The 27,971-nt window shown below is 45.3% G+C and overlaps 2 protein-coding genes across 5 annotated transcripts in view; one reads left to right on the top strand and one right to left on the bottom strand.

Moving 5' to 3' along the window:
• TCTN1 (tectonic family member 1) overlaps nucleotides 1-27,971 on the top strand; it is a 120,018-nt gene that overhangs the window by 66,918 nt on the left and 25,129 nt on the right. For both annotated transcript variants that reach the window (XM_069960796.1, XM_069960797.1), the window contains exons 3-4: nucleotides 20,205-20,332; nucleotides 24,187-24,341. In XM_069960796.1, coding sequence (XP_069816897.1) covers nucleotides 20,205-20,332; nucleotides 24,187-24,341 — 283 coding nt within the window. The remainder of the gene's footprint in view (nucleotides 1-20,204; nucleotides 20,333-24,186; nucleotides 24,342-27,971) is intronic.
• LOC138785178 (uncharacterized) lies at nucleotides 24-14,905 on the bottom strand. 3 transcript variants are annotated; one of them, XM_069960805.1, is made up of 5 exons: nucleotides 14,695-14,899; nucleotides 14,443-14,526; nucleotides 14,229-14,309; nucleotides 14,005-14,091; nucleotides 24-747 (listed from the first exon to the last, which is right to left on the bottom strand). In XM_069960805.1, exons 1-5 carry the CDS (start codon nucleotides 14,836-14,838, stop codon nucleotides 109-111), a joined length of 1,035 nt encoding a protein of 344 aa, XP_069816906.1. In that variant the 5' UTR covers nucleotides 14,839-14,899; the 3' UTR covers nucleotides 24-108. The 3 variants fall into 3 exon arrangements, with proteins under 3 accessions (XP_069816906.1, XP_069816907.1, XP_069816905.1); XM_069960806.1 differs by lacking the exons at nucleotides 14,005-14,091; nucleotides 14,229-14,309; nucleotides 14,443-14,526; nucleotides 14,695-14,899 and adding exons at nucleotides 873-959; nucleotides 1,097-1,177; nucleotides 1,296-1,382; nucleotides 1,547-1,712 and having other exon boundaries at nucleotides 28-747; XM_069960804.1 differs by lacking the exon at nucleotides 24-747 and adding an exon at nucleotides 13,226-13,879 and having other exon boundaries at nucleotides 14,695-14,905.

The raw sequence follows: 27,971 nt of genomic DNA, 5'->3' as shown, positions 1-27,971 counted from the left end.
ATAGAGAAAGGCTGAAACAGGTACAAAAGTCTGGGCAATAACATCGTAGGAATTTTAAGTTTTTTTCTTTTATTAATAAGTTAAATGTGATGACGCTCATCTGCCATATTAGTTTTCCCCCTGTTCTGCGTAGCACCAGAAAGTGCGGAGGAATTGCACAAAGCGTCTGGAGATGCGGTGGGCGGGTGACAGGTTGGCTGGATGTCTCTGTTGCCGTAATTCTGTCACACAGTCCTCCAGGAGTTCTAGGTCATGGACAGATGGGGGGTCTAGGACGAACTCTCTTTCTCGATGTTTGGTAGAGATTCGAGCCTTTTCGTTTCGGTGGTTCGGAGGTATAAAACGGATATGCACCTCCTTATTGAAGCTCGCATGTTTCAGCGATATGGTGGTGCCCCTGAGAGATGGTGCCTTGAGCGCGGATTTCCTTGGCCGTGATTGTTCCGGTTCTCCTGATGTTGCTGCCTCAGGCACATTTACATCTCCGGCTGTTTCAGGCAGCGGCGATGGTTCTGGGACATCGGCGGCTCTTTCAGGGTCTGGCACAGTTTCCAAGTCTGGTTGCAGGTTATCCACATCTGAGGAATTTTCAGGTTCTGATGATAGTTCTTCCTCATGTGCAAGCCATGCAGCCAGGAGCACTAGTGCACATATTGGAGATATTAGTAGTCCATATACCGTGCCACTAATAACCCGGTCTTGTAGGGTCACCATACAGCCTGGTGGGACAGCGGGTGGTGGGGGCTCCTGTAATAGAAAGGAACAGAGTCAGTATGAAGCCATGAGAGCAGTCCCAGCTTCCATTGTCAGAACAAGAGGGGGTCATGTCTGACTGCAGATCGCTTCCTATAATACAAGATGGCGTCACTTACCCCAAATATCATAGTTTTTATCCATGTATATATCTTCTGTATATAAGACGGCTTCTCTCGGGGGCCAGTGGATTCTGATGGGTTATTCTGTAAGATGCAAAAATGAAAATTAGTATAAGGGTCCAAAGATAATATAATAAATTACATAGAAAGTATTATAAAGGGAACCAGAGGCATCTAACATAACATGTACACATTGTATATACAGTATGAGCTACACTTACTCCAGTACAGCGCTCCCGGGTCCGTCTATGAGCTGGTGGGACAGGAACGGACAGGACGTTATCTATCCAGTGTAAGAATTCCTGAAAGACAAAACATAATAATATAATAACATCTGATACATACAGGGAATAGTTATGGCTTCATTTTATCATTAATGGTGGATGATGATGATGATGATGATGTTTTTTAAGGACTTACCTCAACCATAGTGGGAGGAGGTGGTGGTGGTGGTTCCTCTACAGGACGGCCATGGGACAGGATGTTATCAATCCATGACGAAAAGTCCTAAAAGACAAGAAATAATATTCTGATATCAAATACAAAAACTAATAATAAATACAAGGAATAATTATGGCCGAATCATAGAAGAGAATAGGAATAACAATAACATCAGCAATAACAGTAATATCCATCATCCTGTATTTCATGGATTGTACTTGGACACTTACCTCATACATAGTAGTAGGTGGTGGTGGTTTTTCCATAGGACTCTCATTGGACAGGATGGTGTTTATCCAGGAGGAGAAGTCGCAGTGTGTCGGGTGGATCAGATCCATAAAAACGAGAAGAAAGATCAACCTCATTGTTGCCAATGAGGGTTGTCTCCTATCACCAGGAATGGCAAAGCAGAGACAAGCTATAGGTGGCCGGAGGCCCCTTATATACCCGCCGGTGGTCACATGGAAATGTTCCGAAGCCCATGTGACATCACTAGGACATTATGACATCATCATCACCACAAGCAGCATCTATACTGTATCACATGTTATTGACATGTGACCCATATAGGGATTGTCTATGTTGCTATGGTAACAATATCAGTTGTTCCCAATATATAAATACAATGGTTTGTCCCCCGGCCGTTGTTCTGTGAGATTCCCCCAGTGATGGATGGAGCCATCAGACTCCTGACCCACCAATAGACGGCCGGGTGACTGCGCTGACAGGAGGAGCAGATGAGACGGACGGATCCACCTCTGATGTAATGGCGGCTATTGTCACCAATGCAGCAGCCGGTGGGACGGGGAACTGATCACTGAATAGATCCCAGGGCCGTCTCTATATTTTATGGCAAATATTCATCACAAATAGCCGTCACCTAATGGAATTCCAGATGTAAAGAATAAAATGAATAAAAATGAATAACAAGAATACATAGACACTGACATAGAATACATTTCCCTGCGTGCTCCATATTACAGCTAATATCAGAGGCACTTCTGGGGGAAGTAACTTTGTGGGGCACTATTAAGGCATTGTTGGGGCAATTAATTATTTATGGGGCACTATTGGGGCAATTACCTACTGCTGCAGCCCGGCCATCCCCATAGGATAACGGTATGTATGTCATGGGTGATACGTGCAGCAGTGACGTGGATGCTTCCCATCCCTAAAATTTCCTTCCCCCTGCCCTGTCCTCTTGTCCTATACTTGTCACGTCATAGCAATTTATGTTATCACTTTGGGGAACGCACATTGCTTTTAAGAGCGCAAGGAATGCTGCCCACCCCTCTGACAGTGCAAGGAACGCTGCACACCTATCTGACAGTGCAAGGAACGCTGCCCACCCCTCTGACAGTGCAAGGAACGCTGCCCACCCCTCTGACAGTGCAAGGAACGCTGCCCACCCCTCTGACAGTGCAAGGAACGCTGCATACACGCTTAAAGAGGATGTAACACCAGGTACATCCTCTGTAATCTGAACCCACGGATTGAACGGCGCCGTCACGGAGAAGCCGGTGCTGTGGTTCGAAAAACAGTTCCCGTGCACGGCGCCGTTCTATGCAGCGGGATCGGCCGGTGCTCAAGCACAGGAGGTCGGCCGGCCCGCCCCAAGTGGGAGGGATTTCCCTCCCCTCTGACGCGGCTCCATTCATTCTAAGGGAGCTGCATCATACAAGGGAGGGAATTCCCTCCCACTGGGGGCTGCCCGACCCGCTTCCAGTGCTTGAGCACCAGCCTGTTCCGGTACATAAAACGTGGTACATCCTCTTTAAATAAATACCAAAGTTGGCCCAATTCTTTGTCCATCTTTTAAATTTTGGCCCACTGGTTGTGTTTTACACCCCTGATATATAAGATTGATCCTCCACCACCAGTGCCACTGTATCTGTGTGTATATATACTTCCAATGTTGCTTGAAAACGGCTCAGTGTATACCACTATATATATAGTATTTCCTTCTCGTGTTTTAAAGGCCATAGCGTTACAATGGCCGACTTAATTTTTCATAAACTATGCTGTGATACCAGAAAAAAATTATTTGTGCAGTGAAATTGGAAAAAAAAGGAATTTGTTTTCATTTTGGGGGGTTTCATGTTTACGGGTTTCATTTTGTAGTAAAACTGACATGTTATATATGTTCCTCAAGTCAGTACGATTACAACGATATGTAATTCATATCACTTTTATTTCATCTGACAGGTTTTAAAAAAAATTAAAACCTTTTTTAAAAAAACTAAATGTATTTAAAGCGACTCTGTACCCACAATCTGACCCCCCTCCCCCCAAAACCACTTGTACCTTCGGATAGCTGCTTTTAATCCAAGATCTGTCCTGGGGTCCGTTCCTACTTTTAAGCTTGCAGCCCTGTGTCAAATTGATGTGGCCTAGAGTGTCTTACACCTTACACCACCCCTCTGCCCCTTCTCCCCACCCTCTTCATCATTAGGAATGGCACTGGCAAAATTTTTCCTATTCCTTTGTAGTGAACATTGCACAGGTGTCTTAACGATCCAGCCCAAGTGCCGTGCTGACACAGCTGATGAATAGGAGACAATCTGCCTGGAGCATTGCTAATGATGAAGAGGGTGGGGAGGAGGGATGTAGAGGTGCAAAGTTAGGGCACAGATACTCTAGGCCACGCCAGTTTGACACAGAGCTGCAAACTTAAAAGTTGTTTATTAGGACAATAACTGCATCACCTGCCGAACGGACCCCAGGACAGATCTTGGAGTAAAAGCAGCTATCCGAAGGTACAAGTGGTTTGGGGGGGGTTAGATTGTGGGTCGCTTTAAATTTGCTCTATTCTCATCCTTAGGGTACAAACCCACACACCGTATACACATCAGATACGCAGCAAAAACGTAGCAGATTTGATGGTGCAGATTTGATGCTGTGTTCAGTTATTTAGATCTAATCTGCTGCGTATTTGCTACGTATTTGCTGCGTATACGGTGTGTGGGTTTGTACCCTTATAGCGTTTTTAGCCCTTGGTCTATGGGGCTGTGTGAGGTGTCATTTTTTGCACCATGATCTGTACTTTCTATCGGTACCTTGATTGCGTATATGCCACTTTTTGATCTCTTTGTATTACAATTTTTGGGGATTTTATGTGACAAAAAAATGTGCAATTTTGCTCTTTGGCGGTTTTTGCACTTATGCAGTTAACCGTGCGAGATCAGGAATGTGATAATTTAGTAGTACGGGCTATAACGCACACAGCGATACCAAGTATATTTATTTATTTTTACTTATAAAATGGGAAAATGGGGGTAATTCAGACTTTTATTAGGGGAGGGTTTTTTTTTTTTTTTTAATAAAAGCACTTGTTTTTTTTTTTTTTTTTTTTACTGTATACTTTAATCCTTTGAGGACCAATCCCAAAATGACCCAGTGGACCGCGCGAATTTTCATTTTTGAGTTTTCGTTTTTTCCTCCTCCCCTTCTAAGAGCTCTAGCACTTTTCTATCTACAGGGCCATGTGAGGGTATGTGCACACTGAGGAAAAGGCGAGGAATTAGGTGAGGAATTGAAGAGGAATTTCAGCTTGAAATTCCTCCCGTAAAATATGTACAGAGCAAAGTCCCGTTGTGTTCAATGGGTTTTCTGCTCTGTTGTTCACACTGCAGAATTTCAGAGCAGAATTTTCTGCTGTAGATCTGCTAGAGGAATCCTATAGAATTAAAAGGGGGGCTTAAATTCTGCTTGAATTCTGCCTGAAAACTTTCTGCTTCAATGTCTCGAGAATTTCTCAGCGTGCACATACCCTAAGGGCTTGTTGTTTGTTACAGGAATAGTTGTACTGTGTAATGGCGTCTTTCATTCTACCATAATATGTATGATGGAACCTCAAATATATTATTTATGAAAATACAAATTGGTGAAATTGGAAAAAAGAATGTAAATATGGTAACATTTCCTGTGTCTATGTAATACACTATATGGTAAAAGTGACATGATACTATTATTCTATAGGTCAGCCCGAACACAACCATATGCAGGTTACACAGATTCTCTGTTATATATATTTTTTTAATGAAATCCTTTTTTTTGGCAATTAATTATTAATAAAATGGGCCTATTGTGGCGATTATAACGGGGACTCCCCCTGTCACTTACACTTAAACGCTGCGATCGCTGCAGCCTGTCATTAACGGTGAGGGTCGGGCTGCTCACTGCAGTCGGCCCCGCCTCCTATGAAGCACAGTCCGCTCCGGAGCGCGCTTCATAGGTCAGGACGTACCAGCACGCCCAGGTACAGCTACGTCCTTAGTCGTCTAGGGGTTAACATTTAGTCTCCCTGGGGGACTTTCAGTATTACTGCAGTGATCTCCCATAGAAATCACTGCCATATACTTAATGCAGCAATAATCGATCAGATCATTGCTGTATTACTCTGGTCTGCAGAAGACCAGATAAATCGATTAGATTTTTATGGAAATCTCAGACTGTAATACCTGGTGCAGGTAAGGTGACTATGAGGGAGTTTATAGCAAGCTGTAGTTTAGCTTTTAGGTAAGTTGTAGTATCCTCTAAAAGCCACAAGGTGGCAGTCAGGTCATTGAGATTATATATATTTTTTATGAGGCCATTGATGAAGATACTCCTTTCTATCGTTAATGGAACCTGACAGGTGCTGCTTCATTACAAAGGCGTTGTAGGTAGCAGTCTGTATAAGGTAGACTGCCACCTTTTTATACCAGGCCCTGGTTTTACGTTTTACCTGGTATGGTTGCAGCGCCTGGTCTGACAGGTCCATACCTCCCATGAACGGTTGTAATCGCAGACACAGGCCGGATTACTTCTCTCTGTGTCAGTGGTGAACCCCCCCCTTCCCTCTTCCTGTCATGGCACTTGACAGCCAGCAGGTTATCACTTGCCAGTGCAAATGACGCCCCCCTTTCTACCCGCCTGGACAGCAATTCTGGTGGGAGTCCTACCCTGCTTTTATGGACTGTCCCACAGGCCCCTGTGTTTGCAGCATGCAGCGTTTTGTAAATGGGTACACTGGAATAGAAATTGTCTGTGTACAGGGCATCCTCTACCTCCCCTCTCCGCTCAAAGAAATGACGTCACTTCCTTGAGCGGAGAGCGGCGGCAGCAGAGGAGTGTGCGCCCAATCATTCACTCACAGCGGCAGGATTCCATAGTGGAGAGCTCCGCCGCAGAATTCCCCTGTTCTTGCTTAATGTGAATGGGGCCTTAGATGGAATGAACTGGCGGAATGAAAGGAGGCCTTTAAAATTCATGAGGGACTCATCCACTACCAGTTGTTTGCCTGGGGTGTACCTGTTTAGGAACATTTCTTGTAGGAGGGATAATAGGGGTTCTAATTTATGGAGGCGGTCATAATTGGGGTGATTTCTTTGGGGGGGGGGCACTATGCGTTGTCATTAAAATGCATGAAACGCATTATGGTCTCATATTGGGTGCGGGACATCACTGCAGCAAACACAGTAGTACTATGGACAGCCCGGCCACTCCATAGTGATGCACGGTGCACCGAAATATCGATACTACTATCGATATTTCAGGCAGAAAAACGGTTCGGTACCAGGATTTCCTGGTATCGATACTTTGTTAAGCTGCGTAATACAGCAGATTATCATGAACAATGGTGCAGAGAACACGGCCGGCAGCTACCTGAGCGCTGGCCGTGTTCTTTGTGTGCCGCCCCCTGGTGTCCCCTCCTCCGCCCACACGCTCTCCGCTCTCGGCAGCACCAAATTTAAATAGCCGGCACATAGCGATCGCTCATGCCGTCTATTTTACAGAGTAGATGCCAATGTCATAACCGACAGCGGCATTTAACCCCTCCAGAGCCGCTCCATATGCAGCAGGAGTCTGCTACCTACAGAGCGGCCCCGCTGCCAATGACTGCTGCCCGCAATCCCGCGGGCGACAGTCATTCAACCATTACGAGTACGGGACCCGCCGGTGCTGTAGTAGCAGTCCCTTACGCCGGCCAGTTCCCCACCCTCCGGGACCCACTGTTGCGGCGCGGTCCACTGTACCTCCCAGTTCTCCCACCACCAGGAGCTGCCGATGCCACCAGTGTCCACAATACTGTAGCCCCCCTCCTTCCCTCGGGGCCCACCGATACAGTGGCACAATAACTCCCAGCATACCTTCTTGTGGGGAGTTGTTGTGCACAAGGAGGCATGCTGGGAGTTGTGCCAGGAGGCTGCTAATGCTTTACAACTCCCAGCATTATACCTCCTTGTGCACTACATCCCCCAGCATACCTCTTTGTGCACTAGGAGGTATGCTGGGAGTTGTAGTGCTCAAGAATGTATGCTACATGGAGTTGTTGTGTCAGGAGGTTGCAGCTGCACAACTGCAATTCCCAGCATACCTCCGTGTCCACTGCAACTCCCAGCATACCTTCTTGTGATGAGTTGTTGTGCACACACTGCACAAGGAGGTATGCTGGGAGTTGTAGTGCACAAGGAGGTATGCTGGGAGTTGTTTTTTCAGGAGGCTGCTAATGCACATCTGCAACTTCCAGCATACCTTCTTGTGCACAACAACTCCCAGCATGCCTCCTTGTACACTACATCTCCCAGCATGCCTCCTTGAGCTCTACAACTCCCAGCATACCTTCTTGTGCACTACAACTCCCAGCATATCTTCTTGTGGGGAGTGACAAAGCACAAGGAGTTATACTAGAAGTTGTAGTGCACAAGGAGGTATGCTGGGAGTTGCAGTTGCGTGGCAGCAGCCTTTCAAAACAAGTGGGAGTTGTTGTGCACAGGGAGGTATGCTTGAGGGTAGAGGGGAATTAAAAAATGTAAAAAAAAAAAAAAAAGTGTTTTTAAAATAAAAAAATAAAAGTTCTAATAATCCCTTCTTTTTCCTTTTTTCAAAAAGTAAAAAAAAAAAAGAGCATACATGTATTTGGCATCCATTACATGCGTAATTGTACGAACTATAAAATGTAACAAAGTGTTTAAAAAGTCACATAAATAAAAATGTTGTGCATGGGGGGGGAACATATCTGCAGTCAGGGAGGAGGGAAATTATATTTGTATTTTTACATGTTTTTTCTCAAACTTTATTTAGTATCGAATTAGTATTGAGTATCGAAATCCGAAAGCTGGTATCGGTATCGAACTTTGAAGTAAATTTTGGTATGGTGACATCCCTAGCCGGGCATATAAGTTTGTCTACTCGACAGTCAATCCTAGGACCTGATCACCCACAAACAAATAAAATCAATAGGGTTATAATTTGTTACATCCCTATAGATCCCTGGAGTGGCAGTGAATGGGGGCATTTGGGGAGGGAAAGAAGTGGCTCCCAAAAGCTTACAGGGACGACACTTGGCCTAGGGACACCACAGGGGCCAGGGTACGACACCTCCACTGCGGCTGCCATACGGGGTCTAACAACGACGGACTCCTCTGAACTACCTGAACTACTCTTGTCAGAGTCCGGGAAAAAATCCGGATCTGACGCCATGTCAGTCTCGCTCCCTGAAGTGCTAGAGCAGCATGGCGGACGCCTGCTCAGCACTAGCAGATCTGCTGGACATTTTAAGTATTTAAAAATACTGTTACCAGCACGGACAGGTGTGTAAAGGTGTAAATGCCGCAACACAACTTATAACAATGTTATGTGCGCAGTACACATGTAGAAAAAAATATATATATGTGAAGTGGGGGTTAACATACAGCGAGGGATCAGACAGTGATGGCTCACAGAGGTGACAGACAGGGCGATCAGACAGTGACAACGGACACAGGAGATCAGACAGTGACAACAGACTATTCGGTGAATTGCGGCAATCGCATTGCCAGGGACCGCTCACTGTGGCCCCCAATGGCTTCTCCCAGCTCTCGGATACCTCCGGTAGCTGAGCGCAAGGAAAGTTTAATCCCTGCTGCGCCGCAACTTTATTCCAATGCGCCGCCGTTAAACTGCGTATGCATCGGAATAAAGCCCATTAGTGACCGCCATGCAAATGCATATGGATGGTCACTAAGAGGTTAAAGGGAATGTACCGCTAGAATATATATATTTTTTTTTAAACATGAATAGACCGGGGCTGGCGTGTGGATGCTGGTGCCGTGGTCGTCCTTTTGTTTCTCCTGCACGACGCCAGTCTATCACTGAACACCGGCCGAGTGGGATGCACTGGAGGCTGGTCCCCAATGTGATGATCTGCCCTCCCCTCTGTGACACGGCTACCGTAGAATCTATGGAACTGGGTCACAGAGGGGGGACAGATCCCCACACTGGGGCCAGCCCGCCTCCAGTGTTTCATGCTCGGCTGGTGCTTAGTAATATACCGGCGCCGTGCAGGGGAAAGGACGACTGTGGCAACGGCATCCACACGCTGGTCTATTCATGTTAAAAAAAAAAAAAAAAAAAAAGGGAGGGGGGGATATGCTAGTGGTACATTCTCTTTAATGCTTGTGCCTCACCAACAGACACGTAATACTATGCAGCGCCTGATACCGCCGTGTAGTGCACATAATGTGCCAGAGCAGCGCCAAAGTGCAGAAATAAGTACTGCTCCACCTGTAGTCTGCCCGTCCAGGTATGAAGGGGATGGTAGTGTAACAGCTGGAGAGCTGCAGCTTCCCGCTCTATGTCCTAGACCAGGGGTCCTCAACTGGCGGACCGTAGTCCAAACCCGGACCGCGTACGGCAGTTGTCCGGACCCCTGCTGTAGCTGTGCTCTGCTCAGTAATTATGAGCGCTCGTAACGAGCGCTCCTAGTTACTGTGCAGCAGCATTGACCGAGAGGGAGCCATTGGCTCCCTCCCGTCAGTCACCCCTCACTGGCCGCAGCAGTCACAAGAGGCTACACTCTGCCTCTGGTATGGGCACTCGAGTGACGTCACTGCGCCGGCACCAGGACAAGGGGAGAGCGACCTCTAGTGACCGCTGCAGTGCTGCCACAAGAGGGAAGAGAAGAGGAGGTGCCGGACCCAGGTGAGTATAAGTGTTTGTTTTATGCTATATGGGAGGAGGAGAGCGTACAGGGGGTCTATATACTACTGGGGGGAGCGCACAGGGGGACTGTATACTACAGGGGGAGAGCACACAGGGGGGCTATGTACTACTGGGGGAGAGCGCACAGGGGGTCTATATACTACTGGGGGGAGAGCGCACAGGGGGGCTATATACTACTGGGGGGAGAGCACCCAGGGGGGCTATATACTACTGGGGGAGAGCACACAGGGGGACTATATACTACAGGGGGCGAGCGCACAGGGGGGCTATATACTACTGGGGGAGAGCGCACAGGGGGCTATATACTACTGGGGGGACAGCGCACACAGGGGCTATATACTACAATGGGAGAGCGCACAGGGGGGCTATATACTACTGGGGGAGAGCGCACAGGGGGGCTATATACTACTGGGGGGAGAGCGCACAGGGGGGCTATATTCTATAGGGGGAGAGCGCACAGGGGGGCTATATACTATAGGGGGAGAGCCCCCAGGGGGGCTATATACTATAGGGGGAGAGCGCATAGGGGGGCTATATACTACTGGGGGAGTGCGCACAGGGGGGCTATATACTACTGGGGGGAGAGCGCACAGGGGGTCTATATACTACGGGGAGAGCACCCAGGGGGGCTATATACTACTGGGGGAGAGCGCACAGGGGGACTATATACTACAGGGGGAGAGTGCACAGGAGGGCTATATACTACTGGGGGAGAGCGCACAGGGGGGCTATATACTACTGGGGGAGAGCGCACAAGGGGGCCATATACTACTGAGGAGTGCACAGGGGAGCTATATACTACTGGGGGAGCGCACAGGGGTCTATATACTACTGAGGGAGCAACAGGGGGGCTATATACTACTGGGGCAGTCATTCCCTTTGTACCTAAGTTCAAAGGGACGGTGAGAGAGAAAAATGCCAGTTTTCCCGCTAATAAGCAAGTGTATGTAAATAGTTCAACAACGTTTGTGAAAAGTAAAAAAACATGTTTATTAGTGATGTTCAGCTTGGACCTTCACCTGACAATAGACCCCGGTAAGTGGAGCTTCACTGAAAGTTGTTGAGTTCCTCTGTCCTAGACAGATCCTATAGCTTCTTAGTTTCCCCTTTACAGCCCTTTAAATCACACACTGATACATTGTATGATTATTATTTTTTTTTCATATTCAAATCTTTTTTATTGAGTTCAAAAAGAAATACAGACTATGTAAGAGTACAGCACAAATCAATCAAAGCCATAACAAGAAAAGGAAACTCTGACTATGGGGCCAATAACATAAAGAGTAACATCAGACAAAGGGGAAACACTATCAGATAAGTAAGGCACTTGGAAGAAGTTGCATTAACCCCAAGGGGCTACATCACCCTGAGAATAGTGCAGCGTTCCCAACAGCGGGGTTTGCCTTGCTGTGTAAGTAAGTATCAACCAGTGAGAAAAAGAGAGAAGGAGAAGAGAGTAGATAACCTTCCAGAGTGGTCCAAGGGGCCAGAAACCCCAACCAAGAGGGGGGAAGGAGAAGGGGAGTTTTTAGGCAGTAGAGGATACGGGTCTGGTCAGGGCCGTCCCAAAGGAATGGATCTCTAGTAATGAAATAAACCATTCCCAAGGATATCATAAGCGTGCAGTAGCAGCTTGAGTGCAGTGCGATTCCGCCCTAAGTCCCTCCATTCTAGAAATGTGTAAGACCTCTCACAACCACTCAGAGATTGATGGAGGGGAGACAGATTTCCACCTCCTAGGAATGACCGCATGGGCCGCGACAAGCAGAAATCTGATAATTTTTTTTTTTTGCTGATACATTTCTCCTGGTAAGAACAAAAGGAGAAGGATTGTTGGATCATCCGGTAGGTTATTACCTGTGATGTTGTAAATAAGTAAATAAGAGTAGCGCACACTCCCACCATATGTGTAACATAGTCCCTCTAGCAGCTCTACATCTCCAGCAAGTATCAGGGACTGTTGGATAGAGTCTCTGGAGTAACACCAGAACCCTATACCACCGGGAGATGATGTTTTAATTGGTTTCCTGGATTTTGCAGGAAATAGAGGCCTTGTGACCGAAATGGAAGGATTTGTCCCAATCAGCAGAAGTAAGTTCCCTACCAAGGTCCCGCTCCCACGATTTTTGGACCTTCAGCTTATCTTCCCTATTTATGGATAGGAGCAGATTGTAAATAAGTGAGACCGCATGGCAGGGCGCCTCGGCTGTGACACACAGTTGTTCGAAGTCTGTTAGATCTCTATGGAGATTGTGTTGTGTCTTGAGAGAATCCTAGAAATGTTTCAGTTGCAGATATTGCGGCCTAGAGGATGAGGAGGGTGCTTGGTCAGGGGCTAATGTTGTACGGGGAAGGAGTGTGGCAGAGGACACCACATGGTAGAATCTGAGGGGTTTGTGTGGGATGCCAGGTAAAAAATTAGTGGGAGAGTGTCCCGGAATAAAGTCAGGATGGGCATGTTTAGGTATTAGAGGACCGTCTCCTGTAAGCAATTTAAGCCTTGGTAAGTTGGAGGAACATATAGCAAATATGACCTGCGAGACAAGCGGCGAAATGGCAATGTCATGGCGCAGCATCCGAGCGGGTGCTATCCAAAAGGAAGTCGCTAGTGGGATATTAGCGAGACTCTAGAAGACTCTAATTTGACCCATAACTTCGAGTCGGCATGATGTGACCAGTCCAATATTCTGGTGGAAACTGACGCAAGGTAATCATAAAAAGGATCTGGAAGCGATAAGCCACCATAGTTCTTGGGTGGAATTAGGGTCCTCCTCGCTATTCGTGGATGGGAGCGCATCCAGACATAATGAGAAAAGAGACGGTTCAGGGAGTTAAAAAAGGACCTTGGCAAAATGATAGAGAGTCTGAAACGGGTACAAAAGTCTGGGCAATAACACTAAAGGATTTTTAAGGTTTTTTTTTTATTAAAATTTTAAATGTGTTGACGCTCATCTGCCATATTAGTTTTCCTCCTGTTCTGCACAGCACCAGAAAAAGCGCAGAAACTGCACAAAACGTCTGGAGATGCGGCGGCCAGGTGACAGGTTGGCTGGATGTCTCTGTTGCCGTAATTCTGTCACACAGTCCTCCAGGAGTTCTAGGTCATGGACAGATGGGGGGTCTAAGACGAACTCTCTTTCTCGATGTTTGGTAGAGATTCGCGCCTTTTCATTTCGGTGGTTCGGAGGTATAAAACGGATATGCACCTCCTTATTGAAGCTCGCGTGTTTCAGCGATATGGTGGTGCCCCTGAGAGATGGTGCCTTGAGCGTGGATTTCCTTGGCCGTGATTGTTCCGGTTCTCCTGATGTTGCTGCTTCAGGCACATTCAGATCTTCGGCTGTTTCAGGCGGCGGCGATGGTTCAGGCACATCGGCGGCTCTTACAGGGTCTTGCTCTGCTTCCAAGTCAGGTTGCAGGTCATCCACATCTGAGGAATTTGCAGGTTCTGATGATAGTTTTTCCTCATGTGCCAGCCATGCAGCCAGGAGCACTAGTGCGCAGATTGGAGATATCACCAGTCCAAATATAGCGCCGCTGATAACCCGGTCACGTAGGGTCACCATACAGCCTATTGGGACCGCGGGTGGTGGGGGCTCCTGTAATAGAAAGGAACAGAGTCAGTATGAAGCTATGAGAGCAGTCCCAGCTTCCATTGTCAGAACAGGAGGGGGTCATGTCTGACTGCAGATCGCTTCCTATAATACAAGATGGCGTCACTTACCCCAAACACTTTAGCTGATATCGATGTATATATCATCTTCATAATAGACGGCTTCTCTCGGGGGCCAGTGGATTCTGATGGGTTATTCTGTAAGATGCAAAAATGAAAATTAGTACAAGGGTCCAAAGATAATATAATAAATTACATAGAAAGTATTATAAAGGGAACCAGAGGCATCTAACATTACATGTACACATTGTATATACAGTATGAGCTCCACTTACTCCAGTACAGCGCTCCCGGGTCCGTCTATGAGCAGGTGGATTAGGAACGGACAGGATGTTACTTATCCAGTATAAGAATTCCTGAAAGACAAAAATAATAATATAATAACATCTGATACATACAGGGAATAGTTATGGCTTCATTTTATCATTAATGGTGGATGATGATGATGATGATGATGATGATGATGATGATGTTTTTTCAAGGACTTACCTCAACCATAGTGGGAGGTGGTGGTGGTGGTTCCTCTACAGGACGGCCATGGGACAGGATGTTATCAATCCATGACGAAAAGTCCTAAAAGACAAGAAATAATATTCTGATATCAAATACAACAAACTAATAATAAATACAAGGAATAATTATGGCCGAATCATAGAGGAGAATAGGAATAACAATAACATCAGCAGCAATAACAGTAATATCCATCATCCTGTATTTCATGGATTGTACTTGGACACTTACCTCATACATAGTAGTAGGTGGTGGTGGTTTCTCCATAGGGCTCTCATAGGACAGGATCCAGGATGAGAAGTCCTTAAAAAGCATTAAGCTGCACTGTGTATTATGGACCAGATCCAGAAAAACTAGAAGCAAAAGGAACCTCATTGTTGCCAATGAGGGTTGTCTCCTATCACCAGGAATGGCAAAGCAGAGACAAGCTATAGGTGGCCGGAGGCCCCTTATATACCCGCCGGAGGTCACATGGAAACGTTCCGAAGCCCATGTGACATCACTAGGACATTATGACATCATCATCACCACAAGCAGCATCTATACTGTATCACATGTTATTGACATGTGACCCATATAGGGATTGTTTATGTTGCTATGGTAACAATATCAGTTGTTCCCAATATGTAAATACAATGGTTTGTCCCCCGGCCGTTATTCGGTGAGATTCCCCCAGTGATGGATGGAGCCATCAGACTCCTGACCCACCAATAGACGGCCGGGTGACTGCGCTGACAGGAGGAGCAGATGAGACGGACAGCTCCACCTCTGATGTAATGGCGGCTATTGTCACCAATGCAGCAGCCGGAGGGACGGGGAACTGATCACTGAATAGATCCCAGGGCCGTCTCAATATTTTTATGGCAAATACAGTGATACCTTGGTTTAAGAGTAACTTGGTTTAAGAGCGTTTTGGTTTAAGAGCTCACAGTTTTTCAAAATTGTGACTTGGTGTAAGAGCATTGCTTTGGTTTAAGAGCTTGCTGTACTGGGTGGGAGGGCGAGTGGGGGAAGGGCAGGGTGTGCATAGCGAGGTCTACAGCACTGTACACTGACCCAGGAAATCTCCCTCACCTTCCAAATCATAGCAGATCCACTTCAGGCTGGGGCTTACATCAGGGGACAGGACTGTGGAGGTAATCTCTCCATAGCTGTAACCCCTCTCTCCCCGGACAGAGAGCGCTGCATGTATGTGCCCACATCTGTCCTGCTCATTCCTTCATGCTTCCTGCAGTCTCTGTCCGCCCTTGTGTTTCCCATCCTCTCCATTACTGTACAGTAACTTATAATATCACATATTCTGCTGTTTCTGAATGTTTCATTAGTTTTACATGTTATTCAGAATAATAAATCATATTTGGGGTGTGGAACCAATTGTCTGCATTTCAGTGATTTCTTATGGGAAAATTTGCTTTGGTGTAAGAGTGGATTTGGATTACAAGCGTGGCCCCGGAACAAATTATTCTCGTAATCCAAGGCACCACTGTATTCATCACCAGTAGCCGTCACCTAATGGAATTCCAGATGTAAAGAATAAAATGAATAAAAAGTATAATACAAGAATACATAGACACTGACATAGAATACATTTCCCTGCGTGCTCCATATTACAGCTAATATCAGAGGCACTTCTGGGGAAAGTAACTTTGTGGGGCACTATTAAGGCATTGTTGGGGCAATTAACTATTTGTGGGGCACTATTGGGGCAATTACCTACTGCTGCAGCCCGGCCATCCCCATAGGATAACAGTATGTATGTCCATGGGTGATACGTGCAGCAGTGACGTGGATGCTCCCCCCCCCCCCCCCCCCCCCAAACTTTCCTTCACCCTGCCCTGTCTACTTGTCACATCACAGCAATTTATGATATAACTTTGGGGAACGCACATTGCTTTTAACAGTGCAAGGAACTGACAGTGCAAGGAACGCTGCACACCCTTCTGACAGTGCAAGGGACGCTGCACACCCCTCTGACAGTGCAAGGGACGCTGCACACCCCTCTGACAGTGCAAGGGACGCTGCACACCCCTCTGACAGTGCAAGGGACGCTGCACACCCCTCTGACAGTGCAAGGGATGCTGCACACCCCTCTGACAGTGCAAGGGACGCTGCACACCCTTCTGACAGTGCAAGGGACGCTGCGCACCCCTCTGTCAGTGCAAGGGACGCTGCACACCCCTCTGACAGTGCAAGGGACGCTGCACACCCCTCTGACAGTGCAAGGAGCACTTAAGTAAATATCAAGGTTGACCCAATTCTTTGTTGAATTTTTAATTTTTGGCCCACTGGTTGTGTTTTACACCCCTGATATATAAGATTGATCCCCCACCACCAGTACCACTGTGTGCGTGTGAATATATATATATGTATATTAGCAGCTGAGCACCTTTAAATCTAGAAATAATATTTGGGACAACACCTTTTAACATATCCCCACTGTTTTTTTTGTTTGTTTGTTTTTTTTATGAAAATCTCAGACACCCCCCCCCCTCCACCACCACCACCTGTCATTTTTTTATTTTATGTTGCCAGACTTCTCTTTTAGAGCAATATTCCCATCTCAGCTAATATGGTTAAACCCGTAAGACTCATCAATATAAATATTTTTGCATACATTCACGTAACAAACTTGCTTCCTTCTCTTTATTGGCCGCTCTTCCCCTCTCATTGTTGACGGCTCGTTGTGTAGGCTACCAACCACCACTCTGCTCTAAAAGCCCCCAAGGGGTGAAGATTCTCTATTCACGTCTTGTTCAGTTTAGTGTAGTCACTCCGTTTCACTCCAGTGCCTGGATTTTTTTTAACCATCTCCATTCACTTTCTCTGCTGCTGATGTTCCCAATCGCCTGCAGCCTCAGGGATTGGCTTCAGTGTGTGCAGAACGATGTCCGTGCAGCTTGGACTGTAATACCTGGTGCAGGTGAGGGGAATATGAGGGAGTTTATAGCAGGCTGTAGTTCAGTTTTTTAATAAGTTGTAGTACCCTCTAAAAGCCACAAGATGGCAGTCAAATTATTATTATATATTTTTTATATGTATATATACATTGATGACGATACCCCTTTTTATCATTAATGGAACCTGACAGGTGCTGCATCATTACATGCAGGAATATTGAATTGTATATCATATGTATAATAAGGATAGAGAGTTTAGGAAAAAAAGCCAAAAATAAAATCCACTATTATGAGTTCGGCTTCTTTTCCTTAGTGCCTTGTCGTTTCAGGAAAGCTTTTGACATGTCATAGAGGCGTCATAGAGACATGTCAAAAATTTTCATCAGTCCAGAGTGATCACACCCATACCAATCGGGAGAATGAGCGTGGAGAGGACTGTGCTGCATCACTTTCTCTCCCCCGTCTGGTTCGATAGACTTACATTATGAGCCCGACTCATTTTTCTTATACAGACTGGGGAGTGGACCGTGCTGCGGCGTATCTTCTCCCGGCTCTATCTCCCGATCAGTGCAGATCTGAACCAGGGCTGGGACAAGGAGTTCTGGTGCCCTAGGCAAAAAAGGCAAATCCCACCAACCCTCCCCCCCCCCCCTCCCCCCAAAAAAAAAATAAATTTACATTTCTTTTTTCATACATGCACTCTCACATACATACATACATACATACATACATACATACATACACCCTCACTCACACACACATACATACATGCATACATGCACCCTCACTTACTCATGCACACACACATACATACATACATACACCCTCACTCACACATACATACATACATACACCCTCACTCACACAAACATACATACACACATACATACATACATACATACACCCTCACTCACACATACATACATACATACACCCTCACTCACACAAACATACATACATACATACATACATACATACACCCTCACTCACACATACATACATACATACACCCTCACTCACACAAACATACATACATACATACATACATACATACATGCACACTCACTCATACATGCACCCTCACTCACACATACATACATACATACATACATGCACACTCACTCATACATGCACCCTCACTCACACACACATACATACATACATACACCCTCACTCACACATACATACATACATACATACATACATACATACATGCACACTCACTCACTCATACATGCACCCTCACGCATGCATACATACTTACATCCAGTAGAAAGGAAAAACGATCCAGCTCAATTCAGTAAACCAGTACTTGCGCTTTATTGGAATTCTTTAAAAGTCAGGACATAATACACCATCGTGCTACACACTTCTAGGCTCTGATGACATGTTTCGGACGCATATGCCCTTGTTCACAGACCTCAGGTTCAGGCTTGTGGAGGACCCTATGTGGTGGATAGCGCCCCCTGTAATTCACCAACAGATGGCACCCTAGGCCATAGCCTACCCCTGCCTACCCTTTGTCCCGGCCCTGATCTGAACCCTCAGACCCAGACTGATCAAAACTTTTGGCATGTCTCTATGACATCTCAGAAGCTTTCCCAGACTACAGGGACACTGGAGGGAACCAATTACTCGAAAAACTCTCTTCATACATTGTTATAAAGCCTCCCGCACTGTTTCCAAACATATAATTGACCGATATCCGCTTCCCTTATTGCCTCCAAAAAACACAAATTTAAAAATTTCTTGCGCCATATGTAAATTGCATTTATGTAGTCATGTGGGCGGTCCTCAGCGGCGAAGTAGTCATGGCTGGGGCAAAAAATCTCTGAGGACTGATCATATGACTACATAGGGGTAATTTACATATGGCGTGGGAAATTTTCCAAGTTGTTTTTTCGGGGGCTATCAGGGAAGCGGATAGCAGTCAATTATATGTTTGAAAACTCTGCGGGGGGCTTTATAACTATGTATGAAGAGAGTTTTTCAAGTAATTGGTTCCCTTTAAAGTGTCCCTATAATTTGGGAAAGCTTTTGAGTTGTCAAACTACAGGGACAATTTAAAGGGAACCAATTATTTAAAAAACTCTCTTCATACATTGTGGTGTAATCATGTAATATATTGAGAATAGGTGGTGATTGGGTTATTATTTATTAAAATAATGTAAAACAAATATCAATAAACTAGAATAATATATGAATATATATTGAAAATCCATTCATCTATAGCCCCAGCAGCCGCACACACTGCAGGCCGAAAATCTTTCATGCCAGCAGCGAGAACGTGCCTTGCCAATGCTTTGCTCCTGTTGCCAATGGTCATTTTTGCTGGCACATATACATAGACAAACTCGGGGCCAAGGGAATACCAGAGCAGTGACAATGAGGGATGACTGATGAGTATGTGTTGTTGTTTTTTTTCTATGTCTTAGAACAGGGGTAGGGAACCTTGGCTCTCCAGCTTTTGCAAAACTACAACTCCCATCATGCCTGGACAGCCAAAGCTAAAACTTTGGCTGTCCAGGCATGATGGGAGTTGTAGCTTTGCAACAGCTGGAGAGCCCAAGGTTGCCTACCCCTGTCTAAGAACCCACCTTTTGAAACTGAAACTGGTGCGCTGATCACCACAGGTCTGGCGTCAGTACTTCTGGTGGACATGCACTGACTAGGCCATTCAAATGTATTGCCAAACTTATAATGCACACACTGACTGAGTTTGCCGAGGCAAGTCACTCTCTATCTTGGCTCATAGAGTGGTAGAGGCTTCTTTAGGATATTTATATAGTTTAGTAAGGTGTATGGACAATAATCATTTACAGCTTTAGGTTTTTGCTTTTACAGCGGTGACAGCCAACTGTGCAAACGTGAGGCCGTTCTCTATTCAACCAATACTGCATCGGTCCCCCAAAGAATCACAGAAACAGTGGAAATAGAGAACCCCAATATTTTCTGCATCCAAGCGACAAACTGTAAGTATTGCTAAAAATCCGGAAGCTGCAAGTGTTACATATATAGCATCTGAGATGTAGGAACTTGGGAGCTGAGTGGAACTGACTGACTTCTGCCATCCTAGCTGGCCACAGGGATAAATATGTGTGTGTGTGTATGTATGTATGTATATATATATATATATATATATATATGAGGTAGAAAAAGGTAGAAGTTGTGTCCCGTCACAAAACACTGTTGCTGATGCCGAGTGATCTCACCAGTGTGTCCCTGTACACACTAAACAAGAGATATACTAGAGAAAAAGATAGTAAGGAGAACCTCAAGGTATATAGCATACTAAGTCTAAAAAAATCTAGTTTAATGGTGAGGATATGAAATTGGTATTTAAAAATAGTAACCTTATGTATTACTTATGCACAATAAAACAATAATGATTAAAAACAATTAAAATGATAGCACATTACACTCTAAAATAGTCCAAAGGATACTCCATAGTATGTTATCCAATTGTAAGGGAATGAGTCGGCGATAGTCCTGGCGATACAGTCATAAAACTTGCCGTAATCCTCACATATGCAATTGGCTTACCGGTCCGATGAGAAGTACTGCACACAGTCTTACCCGGGTAAGAATCAGAGGGCTCCGGAGCATCTGATAGTAGAAAGTGTCTCTGTACGTGAGGCTTCTGTCGGGATTGCTAGCAATCTGATGTGTCGTATCCGCAGTGCGCAGGGTCAGTGATGGAAGTAGTGAAAAAACCCGGAAGTCAAAGATGGTAACATGTGATGGGTAGTAGTGACTAGAGCTGAGTATATGGAGGGTGTAGTAGTCCTTGTGTTATTCCTATGGTATTAGACACATTTCCTTCATCAGTACCATTTTGTTATTGATGAAGGAAAGAGGCTTTCCGAAACGTTTTTAACATCCTAGGAATTCCGCAAGGACTACTGCACCCTCCATATACTCAGCTGTAGTCACTACTACCCATCGCATGTTACCATCTTTGACTTCCGGGTCATCTATCTATCTAATATATATATATATATATATATATATATATATATATATATATATATATACATATATATACACACACACACACACACACACATATCCCTGTGCCCAGCTAGGATGGCAGAAAGTCAGTGTGTGTATGTATATATAATACACACTCATACGTACGTACATACATACATACATACATACATACATTTTCAAGAAAAGGTGAATGGAAAGCAATGACACAAAAGGGTATAAAATATATATATTATTTTTTTCATTATTATTATTATATTTTTTTTTTACCCTGTTGTGTCATTGCTTTCCATTCACCTTTTCTTGAAAATTTCAGCTGAACAATCTCTTCATATTCTTCACTCTTCATATTCTTCCAATCCATATTGGAGGCGTTCATACACTGTGTTATACTAGCTGTTATACAATGTAATAGGCCCACTGTAAACAAATCCTGTGTACACAGATGACAGAAGTGCTGAGATGAATTAGGATTAATAATCCATGAAAAGGATTTATTCTAATACACAGGTACACACCCGTCGCCGCTCTCACAGTTCTCCTGTACTTTATGAAAGTTGTTTGTAGTTTCCCAAACAATTGGATGTTTTTGTACATACAGACAAGTGCCATGTAATACAATGATCAGTCACAATGCTACTTCTGTAATATGAATATAAATTCATACAGCAGGGTTCCTATTTCCCCAGCAGTTTTAAAACTACAATTCCCGTGGCCATGGTAGTCCGGACAGTCATCATCTGAGCCGCCTGTCAGCTCAGAGACAATTTTAAAGCTTCAGCTGCGGCTCCAGGAATGAGCAGAGGGCAGGAGAAGACCGGGAGCGTAGAGAAGTAACAGTTTAGGGCAAGGCCTGTATGGACATCATTTTTACATGTATGATGACATAAAAAGCAAAAAATGGCAGGGCTCCAGACTAAAAAATTTACCTGGGAGCCATTGGCTCCTAACCTGAAAAATTTAGGCGCCAAATAGAATATTTGGTCGCCAACATTTTAAACCATGTAAAATTAATGTTATGTTAAATGGGACTTACTGTGTGCAGAGGCCACGGCAGCATCCTCCTCCTTTAGATTCTCTCTTTTCTTAGTTTGAAAACGTTCAACATGGAAACTTGCAACTTGACAACCATATACAGTCTGACTCAGTACTTCACTTGGCTAGCCTTTTAATGAGGCTTAATCTTCTGAACTTGAACTTAAAGGGAACCTGTCGACCCCCGTGCCGGGGTGACAGGCTCCCAACCCCCCGTTAGAGCCCCCTATACTCACCTCATCGCGTCGGGTCACGGAGATCTCAGCCGCTGCAGCCCGGCGTGCACACTGAGAGATGAGTCCAACGCTCATAGAGAATGACGGGAGAGTCCAGTGCTCCGTCATTCTCTATGAGCGTTGGACTCATCTCTCAGTGTGCGCGCCGGGCTGCAGCGGCTGAGATCTCCGTGACCCGACCATCTTCAGAAGCGGGACCCGGCGCGATGAGGTGAGTATAGGGGGTTCTAACGGGGGGTTGGGAGCCTATCACCCCGGCACCGGGGGTGACAGGTTCCCTTTAAAAGCTTGCAACAGTCTATACATACTGAGCTAGACTTATGACTGCAGCCATAGTGACCCCCCACAAGATGTGTATATAGATAGATATATCTCTCACCTAGTGACTAATGCAAGTGACCCCCTACAATACAGACACCTGAGGGGCCCTGATAATAATAATTGTGCATATATCTATCTCCCAGTGTCTGCAGCCAGTTTGCCCTACACTTATAGATGGCCCCCTCCCCTTATAGATGACCCCCTCCTTTTATAGATGACCCCCTCTACCCCCATTATAGATGCCCCCTCCTCCCCCCATTATAGATGCCCCCTCCTCCCCCCATTATAGATGCCCCCTCTCCCCCCCATTATAGATGCCCCCTCTTCTCCCCCCCTTATAGATACCCCCTCCCCTTATAGATGACCCCCTCTACCCCCATTATAGATGCCCCCTCCTCCCCCCCCATTATAGATGCCCCCTCCTCCCCCCCCATTATAGATGCCCCCTCTTCTCCCCCCCTTATAGATACCCCCTCCCCTTATAGATAGCCCCCTCTCCCCCCCTTGAAGATGGCCCCTCTTCTCCCCCCATTATAGATGCCCCCCCTTCTCTTCCCCCCATTATAGATGCCCCCCCCCTTTCCTCTATGCTAAGCAGTATTTAAAAAAAACAAACACACAAACTCACCTGACAACCCGCTCCCCCGGCGATCCTCTTCTTCTTCAGGTGCTGTCCCCGGCTGATGCGCGGCTGCCGGGGGTGTCCCGTCCTATCCCCGGCAGCGCGGCGCATCAGTGAGCTCCCTGTACGCCGGGGCTGTGACTTCTGACACAGGAAGCGTCTCTGACGTGCGCTTCCTGTGCCGGAAGTCAGGGCCCCAGGCAGCTCACTGATGCGCCGCGCTGCCGGGGATAGGATGGGACACCCCCGGCAGCCGCGCATCAGCCGGGGGCCCGGACTTAAAGAAACAGCACGCCGCCGCCGGGGCAAGTCGCAAATGGCGCCCAGATTAATAAATCTGGGCGCCATTTGCAAAATATCAGTCGCATTGGCGACCATTTTGGTCGCCATCTGGAGCCCTGAATGGCCAGTACTCCAATACCACTGTTCACACTGTGCAGGTTGCACGCGGCTGTGGCTAATATGGACAAAAAATGGAGAAATGCTTCAGTAACTTGCAGGTGCCAGGACTTACTGTATACACTCCCTCCATCCATCTCACACAATAAAAACAATGTTAATTGTTAAAAGTTCTTAGTAGTGACAGGTACACATATTTGTATTTTCTTACTACTTGCTATAGATCCGCCAGCATTGTCCTTCGTAACCCCAGATGATCCAACAGCGGCAAATTTCGATAGTCTTCTCCAGGAATTTGGCGGAATGGGCTTTGGCAGTGATGGTAATGTACAGAACACAGTTGGATCAGCTGCAGCCCGCAATGCCACAAAGTATGAGGTAAACATTTTCCTGATTTATCCATATTGCCTGCTGTACCATTGGTTTGTCATATATAATGCAGAGTCCGTCATTCCAATCTCTGAAGCTTCTCACATAAATGAAACTAAATAAAAAGATGGTGGCAAACAATTCTGAGTGAAAACACGATTCATATAGAACAAATCAGAAGGCCAACATTCATCCTTTCTCTTCTGGGCTCTTCCGGTACAGTTAATAGTTTGTTCCATGGTCTTGTGAGACCGTTAGGAGCACTGCCCCCTATAGCACCGATCTGGCCTGCTCTATTTATTATCATTAGGAAGGGGCGGGCTGGCCAGGGGCGGATTGGTGCTATGGGGCCGGGCAGTGCTCCTAATGGTCTCACATGTCATATGTCATATGAAATATAAAATCTAATGTTGACTTTACTGAAATAAGATGCAGTTTGGAACATACACTAATAGATTCACTAATACTGCTCATCTTTACGGGCTTTAAAGTGTCACGGTCATTACAAACTTTCAGAATGTAAACCTTAAAGTGTCACTGTCGTTAAACTTTTTATTGCAGAAATCAATAGTACAGGCGATTTTAAGAAACTTTGTAATTATCCGAAAAATGAATTTTTATCATGAAAAAGCAATTTGAAGCTCTCCCCCCTGTCTTCGTGGTTTTCCTATGGAGAGAGAAAGTAAAAGCAGCAAAACAGGACAACAAAGAGTTAATTTACATCACCTCTGACAGTCACCACTGACCTGTCTGACCTCTGAATAGGGCTCTGAATAGCTCCCCCGCTGTGTTATCCTTTGTTCTAGGCTCTCAGCTGCCCGCTAATCTCCCTCCTTCCCCCTCCCCTCTTCATAGAACAGACAGATCCGACTGATGAAAACAATCGAGATTTCCTGATTCTGAGCAGTGGATGACAGAAAGAAGAGGAGGGGGACCTGGGAAAAGGCTTTTTACATGCAGATAATGGCAGATTTGCCTAATAAACCCAATTACAAAGTTTCTTAAAATCGCCTGGACTATTGATTTCTGTAAAAAAAAATGAACAACAGTGACTCTTTAAGGGGATGTGATATAAAGCATGTTTGCAATTTACATTCATTATTTTTTTTTAGTTCTCATGCTTTATAACAAAGCTATACTTACTGTATCCGGGTCCAGTCTCCTGAAGGCTGCTATATAACAACTATATTACTGTATCCAGGTCCAGTCTCCTGAAGGCAGCTATATAACAGCTATACTTACTGTATCCAGGTCCAGTCTGATGAAGGCAGCTATATAACAGCTATACTTACTGTATCCAGGTCCAGTCTCCTGAAGGCTGCTATATAACAGCTATACTTACTGTATCCAGGTCCAGTCTCCTGAAGGCAGCTATATAACAGCTATACTTACTGTATCCAGGTCCAGTCTCCTGAAGGCAGCTATATAACAGCTATACTTACTGTATCCAGGTCCAGTCTCCTGAAGGCAGCTATATAACAGCTATACTTACTGTATCCAGGTCCAGGCTCCTGAAGGCAGCTATATAATAGCTGTACTTACTGTATACAGGTGCCGCCTCCTGAAGGCAGCTATATAACAGCTATACTTACTGTATCCAGGTCCATTCTCCTGAAGGCAGCTATATAACAGCTATACTTACTGTATCCAGGTCCATTCTCCTGAAGGCAGCTATATAACAGCTATACTTACTGTATACAGGTCCAGTCTCCTGAAGACAGTTATATAACAGCTATACTTACTGTATCCAGGCCCAGTCTCCTGAAAGTAACTATATAACAGCTATATTTACTGTATCCAGGTCCAGTCTCCTGAAGGCAGCTATATAACAACTATACTTACTGTATCCAGCTCCATTCTCCTGAAGGCAGCTATATAACAACTATACTTACTGTATCCAGGTCCATTCTCCTGAAGGCAGCTATATAACAGCTATACTTACTGTATCCAGGTCCAGTCTCCTGAAGACAGTTATATAACAGCTATACATACTGTATCCATGCCCAGTCTCCTGAAAGTAACTATATAACAGCTATACTTACTGTATCCAGGTTCAGTCTCCTGAAAGTAGTTATATAACAGCTATACTTACTGTATCCAGGTCCAGTCTCCTGAAGGCAGCAATATTACATCTGTACTTACTATATCCAGGCCCAGTCTCCTGAAAGTAGCTATATAACAGCTATACTTACTGTATCCAGGTCCAGTCTCCTGAAGGCAGCTATATAACAACTATGCTTACTGTATCCAGGTCCATTCTCCTGAAGGCAGCTATATAACAGCTATACTTACTATATCCAGGTCCAGTCTCCTAAAGCTTTTTAGTTTCTGCTGGTTGATGTAAGAGACTGAACACATGAAGTCCCGGCCAGTAGAGTAACACAACTCCATGCGTCCATTAATCACATGACTCCCTTCTCTGTGAGCGCAGATGACTGGAACTTCCTGCGTTTAGTCTCTTTTTTTCTTTTTTTTTCAACCAGCACAATTGCACCACGGCCGGCGGACCAGAGTTTGCTCTATTAAATTATAGATCTAGGGACTGTGAGCTCAGGAATGGTGACAGGTCCTCCATAGAATGGCGTTGGAGAATGCTGCTGTATAGAAACAACATAAAGTAGATAGAAAAGATAAACTGAAGGCATTGCAGCAGTATCCTAATACTTATTAGTCTCTTCAGTTTTTTGACTGGAGGGAGGCATTTAGCTATATGAGGGGAGTAGGTAATATATGTAATATCTGTCTGAAATACAGGAACCATTGGCTGCACCTGTACTGTGAGTGGAGAGAAGAGGTCGTGGTGTTATGGCCTGATGTGATATGTGGTTAGATGATACAAACATAATAAACCTCAGCGAGAATGAACATTGTGCTTCTCTCTTTGCGGTGTTTCGGGTACGGATCTATTTTTACTTTTGGTAATTTGGTTATTTGATGCGGCTCAGACACCACGGACAGAAGTTCAATTCCTCTTTCTGTGTAAATATACATGCAGGTGCATTACACGAGCGCATGGCACGGCCCTTATCTCCTGTGTTTGTTCTGGGCAGAAGATGAGCTCCACCAAAATCCTCTTCGTCTTTACAATGCCAGAGAAATAGGTTTCCCACACAAAGAAGCAAACACTTAATCTCCCATATATTGTTGTGTATAATATATAATCCGCCTTGCTTAGTCTTCCTGCTGTAGGCAAATAGGGTATGATCTATTAAAGAGACCCTATGGTAAGGGGACAGTAGCTGTTCTGCCAGCCAGTCTCCAGTCCAGCAGATTGTAGCATTAAATGCTGCCTGAACCATAAAATGCTGAATTCATGCTGCCCGAACCATTAGTGATCAGTGCGGTCCCTGGTGGTTCCTATCTGACTTTGCAAACCTTCATTCATAGATCTCTGCCTATACCCAGACAGGGGGAGACCAAGGCCGGTGGGGAGAAGCTGGCAGAGACTTGTTAGACAGCGTGAAAGTGAAATAGGGCTCTTAGATAAGGATAGAACGATTATCGTCCAATATTGGCCATTATGACTGATAATAGTCCTGTGTTATAGAAGACAACAGTCAGCTGACATGAACGATAACGGCTAATCGTTGTAGTCGTTTGTCTTTCTACATGTCAACATTTCAACATGTCACGACTCCT

This window comes from Dendropsophus ebraccatus, chromosome 3, assembly GCF_027789765.1.
Source record: "Dendropsophus ebraccatus isolate aDenEbr1 chromosome 3, aDenEbr1.pat, whole genome shotgun sequence".
NCBI classification, from domain to species: Eukaryota; Metazoa; Chordata; class Amphibia; order Anura; family Hylidae; genus Dendropsophus; species Dendropsophus ebraccatus.
This window is presented reverse-complemented; position numbering and strand designations above follow the sequence as displayed.